The sequence below is a fragment of the Cebus imitator genome, unplaced genomic scaffold (genome assembly GCF_001604975.1).
Source record: "Cebus imitator isolate Cc_AM_T3 unplaced genomic scaffold, Cebus_imitator-1.0 Scaffold15, whole genome shotgun sequence".
Classification (NCBI taxonomy): Eukaryota; Metazoa; Chordata; class Mammalia; order Primates; family Cebidae; genus Cebus; species Cebus imitator.
The window spans coordinates 3,229,096-3,236,014 of record NW_016107330.1 but is presented as its reverse complement, the minus strand read 5'-3'; the positions used below and the strand labels follow the sequence as shown (position 1 = coordinate 3,236,014).

Genomic DNA, 6,919 nt, shown 5'->3' with positions numbered 1-6,919 from the left:
AGGCACGCGCCACCATGCCCAGCTAATGTTTTGTATTTTTAGTAGAGACGGGGTTTCACCATGTTGACCAGGATGGTCTCGATCTCTTGACCTTGTGATCCACCCGCCTCGGCTTCCCAAAGTGCTGGGATTACAGGCTTGAGCCACCGCGCCCGGCCCCTCCCCAACTTTTCAGCACCCCTCCTATCTTTTACAGGCCATCCCTGGGACATCTGCAGGGCACTGATGCAATGGGTATAGTAACCAGATTCTAGAGGAAAGGCAAGAGGCCAGAAGATTTGGTTGAGCCCATCTGAAAGGCAGTGATACTTAAGCAGAGCGAGGATGGGGCCCAGGGACTCTGGCCTGGATTATCCAGAAATGGAAACCTGGTGCCTCCCAGTTTGGACCTCCTAGGAGGGTACCTCCTTCTTACCTGTCCATCAGCACAAGGTCATCCTTCAGAAGTGGGCACTTAGAGTTGGGCCACATCACACTCACCAGGCTGCCGGCATGGAGCTGCTTGTCCTGATGGAGGGCGTGGGCCAGCTGGTTCACAGTCTGACGCGCAAGAAAGAAAGATCAAGCTGAGGAGGAACCACCAAGCCAGGAGATTCCTATGCTGCTGCATCACAGAACAGTGGCTGGGACTGCTGCCTCTATCTGCTATCCTTTCTTCTTTCACATATAAAAAGTTAACAGCTGGGAGTTGTCAGTAAGAACGCACTGCTCTTTTGAGCTTCTTTCCTGGATATTATCCTAAAGTCATCTGTTCTGCACTGATTGATTTCTTTATGAAGCAAACTGAGCATCTAGCCCCAAACAAGAATGCAGCTGCCTCTCGGAAACTCAGTGTCAGCCCCTGACTGATAGGTCAGAGACACACAGCAAATGGAGGAATCCCTCTCTGGCAAAATCCCAAGAATAACACGGCACACAGTCTTCCTTAATTAGCGAAGAGAGGTCAGTGGCCACTCAGAGCTGTACGAGGAACAGCAGAGTTCTCATTCTTGGTGGTCCACATTTCTGAAAACTGCCCCAGCCAGCCCCCAGAAGCTCTCTCATCCTTCAAAAAGCTCATCTAAAATAGGGTCTCCCAATTCACCTCCACAGGGCAGTGCTGCCCTCTTCCTAGAGGTGAGGTCAGCCATGTCACAATGGACGACTTCCCCCACCAGCAGGCACAGGGCTGAGAGCCAGCCTGGCACCCTCACCTTGGCGCTCCTCTTCTCCTCTGAGCCCTCGGTGAGGAGGAAGGCCTCATGGCCATCTGTGCCCTCCACTCGCAGGAAGCAATTGGTGGTGTGACCAATCCCAGAGGGCAGAACTTTGTCCCAGAGCATGGCATTGATCACAGTGCTCTTCCCATTGCTCGTCCTAGGAGGAAGTAACAGCTGTCAGCAAAGCCACCTCTATCTGACCTGGATCACTTTCACAATGCAGATACCAGCCTGGAGGGCCAAAGCCCTATTCACTGCAATGTCGCCAGTGCCCAGACAGCACTGAGAGACAAACAGTAGGTGCTGTTTATTAAAATGAATAAACACCCCAGGCCCAAACCTGCAACATGTCCTTGGTTCATCATTTCAGATCAATCTGCAAGAGGCTCCCACAGCGCACTGTCTGCCCCTTCAATCACACTTATAGCAAGTGTCACTTATAGAGACTGTCGCCAAAGTTTAATCTAGGCCTACCTGAAGCCACCGACTCACCCCCCAGGGTGTCTTCTTCAGTCTAAATGACCCCAGTGTTGCCCATACAGGGCACGTTTCACTCACTGCTTTCTCTCATCACGCTCCTCCTCACACATGAAGCTCCACCTAGTCAGTCCCGGCTGACCACTCCAGGCTAAAGGCAAGAGTACTTTCTCTTCTTCTTTTTTTTTTTTTTTTTTTTTACATGATGGGGTTTCACCATGATGGTGAGGCTGGTCTTGAACTCCTGACCTCAGGTGATCCACCCACCTCGGCCTGCCAAAGTGCTAGGATTACAGGCGTGAGCCACAGCACCCAGCCCCTTTTTTTTTTTTTAGACAAAGTCTCGCTCTGTCATCCAGGCTCAAGTGCAGTGGTGCAATCTCAGCTCACTGCAAACAACCTCTTCCTCCCGGGTTCACGTGATTCTCCTGCCTCAGCCTCCTGAGTAGCTGGGACTATAGGTGCACGCCACCATGCCCAGTTAATTTTTGCATTTTTAGTAGAGACAGAATTTCGTCATGTTGGCCAGGCTGGTCTTGAACTCCTGACCTCAAATGATCCACCCACCTTGACCTCCCACAGTGCTGGGATTATAGGTGTGAGGCACCGTATCCGGCCTACTTTCTCATTCTTACCTATCACACCCCTTTCATGTACTCTGATGTTTTGTTTTTTTGATATGGGGTCTTGCTCTGTTGCCTAAGCTGGAGTGCAGTGGCGTGTGGCATGAATACAGCTCACTGTATGCAGTTTATAGGGCAATTACCATGTCACATTCCCCCCTTGTTTTATTTACAGGAATACAGCTCACTGTAGCCTCGACCAACAGGGCTCAAGTGATCCTCCCACATCAGCCTCCCAGGTAGCTTAGACTAGAGGTACATGCCACCATGCCCAGCTAATTTTTAAATTTCTTAAATTTTTGTAGAGAAGGGGGTCTTGCCATGTTGCTCAAGCTGGTCTCAAACTCCTGGGCTAAGGCAATCCTCCTGCCTCAGCCTCCTAGTGCTGGGAGTACAGGTGTGAACCACTATACCCGGCCATTTCTGCTTCTTGAAAATAGCTCAGCAGACTCATCTGCTCTGAGTCTCAGAGCTTTCAACCTGTGCTAAACAATGTTTCTCATTCTGAGTTGAAGTTTCCCAGCCACATCACTAGAGCAGAACTATAATTACCTTACCTGCACCCAGTGAGACTCAGGAAGCCCACTAAGGTGGTAAATTTTATATTATGTGCTTTTAAGCACAATGAAAAAATTAAATAAAAAAAAAATTAGTCAGGCTTGATGGCATGCACCTGCAGTCCCAGCCACTCAGGAGGCTCAGGTGATTCTCCCACCCAGGAAACTCACGGCTGTAATGAGCTTCCAGCCCAGGTGAGAGAGCGAGACCCCTGTCTCAAAAATCAAATAAATAAATAAAATATAAATTAAAAGGAAAGCAATGAATTCTGATGTATGTCCCTGCCCTGGAACGTTCTGTGACCTCGCACAAAGGGCCTCCCTCCCTCCCAGCCAGGAATAGTGGGGGCCTCAACAACCTACCGGCCAAAAAAAGCCACTTTCATGTGCCGTCGGGCCAGCACCTCGCTGATGCCTCTCACTTTGGACAGGTAACCTTTGACATCCAGAACCTGTTCTTCTGTCGTAACAGGGTCCAGTTCTGCATTCCTGTAGGTGTCTGGAGGTGGGGATCAAAATGGGTGACCACGTGGTGGAGGAGTTTCACAGTCACAAGTCTGGAAGGGCCAGAGCACCGGCCTTGCTCACCCTAAACGAGTCCACCTCTGGTTCCCTACAGCCAACAGGCTGAGTTCCAAATCCCCTACAGTGGCCCCACGGTGTGGTGGTTAAGAACATGGCTCAGGAGCAAGACTGCCTGGTTTTGAAGCTGGTTCTTACCACTTTCTAGCTCTGTGGCCTCAAGAAAAAGAACCTTTCTGGGTCTTAGTTTCCTTAGGCACAAAATGGCAATAAGACAATACCTATTTCACCAGACCATTGTGAGGATCACATGAATTAAAACACAAAGTGCTATGAATGGCAGCTGGTATAAGATGAATACTTGAATGTTAACTGCCATCCTTGTCTATTTTTTCTTAACAAATATTTACAAAATTCTTACTACATGCCAGGCACTGTTTCAGTCACTTTTCAAATTCGTTCTCTCCTTTGGTCCTCTTTGTTAATATGGCCCCAAAGTTAGTAAAAGGCAGAGCTAGGATTTGAATTAGGCAGCCTGGCTCTGAATCCAGGCACTTAACCACTCTGTGTCACTTCTCGAGACCCTCCCTGCCCTGGCCCTGTTGGCCTCTTGCCACCCGCTGCCTCACAGTCTCCCTCACCATATCCCCTAACTCAGCAGCTTCCTCAGCCCTCTGGCTCCACTCCCTGCTGCCCAAATCCCTTCCCCAGTCTCTGAAGAACTGACACACTATACTGCCTTGGAGCAGCTTGGCTCATTCTCACTTGCCCTCAAGTCTAGCTTAGATAGCACTGCCCCCAAGGAAGTCTTCTCTGTCCACCCCCTGAACCTGAGTCAGGACCCCAGACCCTCCTCTGTGTGCCCCAGCACCCTACGCTTCTCCCATCTCAGCTCTCACCTCACTATAAGGTAACTGTCCAGCTCACCTGTCTGCGTCATCTACCTCATGAGGGCCACACTATCCGATCACAGCACCAGCAGGTGCACAAATATTTGCTAAGTGAGCAGATCACTTGGATCACTGCACTGCTTTTTCCCAGTGCCCTTAAAAAGCAGATGACTAACAAATTACTCCACACAGGAGCAACTGAGTGAGATCCTACCACTATCCTGTCTAGGACTCACACCAGACAGGTGCTTCGGCCAGCTGGGACACAGAAGGGTGTTTGGTCCCTCTGCACACTCATGTGAACCACCAGACGGACAGGACCCAGCCCTGAGAACACTCCCAAAGCATCTGAAGCATGACAAGGGTGTGTCAGGGCCCGCCCAGTGAGCTTCCCCTGCAGCCAGCACCATGAAAGGAAGTGACCAAGTCAGTAACACCCCCATCTCCCCACCTGCTCTGTCCACCAGTCACCTCTGCCCCACATGCATCAATATTCCTCCCTTATATGGGCACCTGGGCATGGCCTTTGGAATGTCCCTTGGAGGAAGCTGGCTGTCAAGCATGTGGCTACACTTAAAAGTGACAGCCAGCAGGCCAACAAGCTGCCCATTAGAAAAGGTCCCCAGGCAAGAACCATTCCACCATTCCCTCCCTGACCCAACACAGTTCAGAATCACTCCAGCTCTTTCCCTTCCATTTAAACAACAGGGGAGGCCTCATATTTTCACAGAAAGAGAGATCAAAGCATGCATCACATAAACACCTGCATGAAGCATGTGTTTGTCCACAGCATCATGTGAGCAAGTGACTCAGAGCTTCCAAGAGGGTTATTCTGGGATCCCGGAGGGCAGCCACTTGATCTACCCCATCTCTGCATGCCCAGCACCTGGCACAAGGCTGGCACACTACAGCAGCCTTGATTTGGGATCACTGATAAACAGGCAATGATTTGGGATTATTTCAACTACCAACTACCAATCATACTACTTTAAAACTCAGACTTCTTTAGTTCAACAAGTATTTAGGAAACACCTTCTATTGCATCGAGTGCCACTCAAAAGGCAGGGCACAGACGAGGGCATGAAACTGGACAGTCTCTTTCTTCAAAGGGAGCCTTGTGTAGCAGCCTGGGGTGTAAAACAACAAGAAGCCAAGCTACTCTAGCTGAAAGCAGAATGAAAAGAAGGTGGCCCTCTGAGCCAGGGGCCAACCCCTGAAACACCACCACCGAACTTCTAGGGTTATGCAGACTAGAATCTGAAACCCCTGTTCACACCTGAGCCCCACTTTCGCAAGTGAGGAAACCAAGGGCAGAAAAGACTCAGCTACTGGGTCTCCACAGACAATCTCAGGACCTGGGGCCAAAGTGCCCTTCTAAAGAGGGAGCCTGAGGAAGCCAGCGCTGGAGTTGACACTCAAATGAGCAGGGCCCTGGGAACCAGTCCTTCTTTGTGATAGACAAGGAACTAGAGGTTGAGCTCAAATTAGTAACTAGTAGAAACAGCATAGGTGACACAAGTTTCCTACAGTTCTGTCAGCAATCTAAAAATATCACAGAGAGGGCACCCTGGTCAGGCATTACTGACACTCAAACAGTGCCTGTATTAATGGCAGCCAGAATCAGGCAAAGGAAAACACGTGGCTCCAGAGTTGGAAACACCTGGGTAAAGCCCTGACATATTACTCACAAGGTATCTGATAACTCTCAAACCTCAATTTGCTTGCCTTGAGGATTGAATAAGATTCACCTATCTTTAATGATTGAACAAAACGAAATGTGTGGACTTCTTAAATTAATTACTAAATGGCCGTTCCCTTGTCTTCCTGGCGTAATCTCCTCAGACTCCAATTCCACATGATTTTCAAGAGCAGAGAGAGCATCTCTGAGGCTATCTGGGCATGAGTTCCCTAGGAGCAGAGCTGAACTTCGCCATCCCCAAATCCCATTAGCTAAATATCTAAACAGGTAAGAGTGGGCCTGGCTGAGCAGGTGCCCATTTTACCTTCAAGGAAGGTGGCGCTCTCTTGGATGTAGGCCCCCAGCTGCTCAAAAATGCCATTGATCTTCTTCTTGGCAGTGACAAAGTGCTTGAGTGGGGAAGCATTCACCTCAGCCATGTGTCTCTTATCTTTCTTGACTGTGACGATAGAGTTGCATCGAGAGAAGAGCAGGGACATTGCGCTGCAAGAGAAGTCAATGTGAGCGAACAGAGCAACACCTACCTTGGGATGTCCTGCTTGGGGGATGGCAGAATGCTTGGGGGAGAAGAGGGACTAGCTCTCTGTTCCATTGACAATATAGGGATCTCAGCTAACTGCAACCTCCAGGACTAGAAAAAAGGATGGTGAGATAAGAACGGTGTCTCAGGCCGGGCGCGATGGCTCACTCCTATAATCCCAACACTTTGAGAGGCCAAGGCGGGTGGATCACGAGTTCAGGAGTTCAAGGCCAGTCTGGTCAAGATGGTGAAACACCATCTCTACTAGAAATACAAAGAATATTAGCCAGTGTGGTGGCAGGCACTTGTAATCCCAGCTACTGGGAGGCTGAGGCAGAGAACTGCTTGAACCCGGGAGGCAGAGGTTGCAGTGAGCAGAGATAGCACCACTGCACTCCAGCTTAGGCGACACAGCAAGACTCTGCCTCAAAA

General features: G+C 49.8%; 1 protein-coding gene across 9 annotated transcripts in view; it reads right to left on the bottom strand.

Annotated features, from left to right (window-relative positions):
- The window catches only part of MFN2 (mitofusin 2), a 31,181-nt gene that overhangs the window by 15,965 nt on the left and 8,297 nt on the right, over nucleotides 1-6,919 (bottom strand). For all 9 annotated transcript variants that reach the window (XM_037729811.1, XM_037729820.1, XM_037729840.1 and 6 more), the window contains 4 exons: nucleotides 6,272-6,450; nucleotides 3,220-3,355; nucleotides 1,194-1,356; nucleotides 416-540 (listed from right to left, as the gene is read on the bottom strand). In XM_037729811.1, the coding sequence (XP_037585739.1) occupies nucleotides 416-540; nucleotides 1,194-1,356; nucleotides 3,220-3,355; nucleotides 6,272-6,450 (603 nt within the window). The remainder of the gene's footprint in view (nucleotides 1-415; nucleotides 541-1,193; nucleotides 1,357-3,219; nucleotides 3,356-6,271; nucleotides 6,451-6,919) is intronic.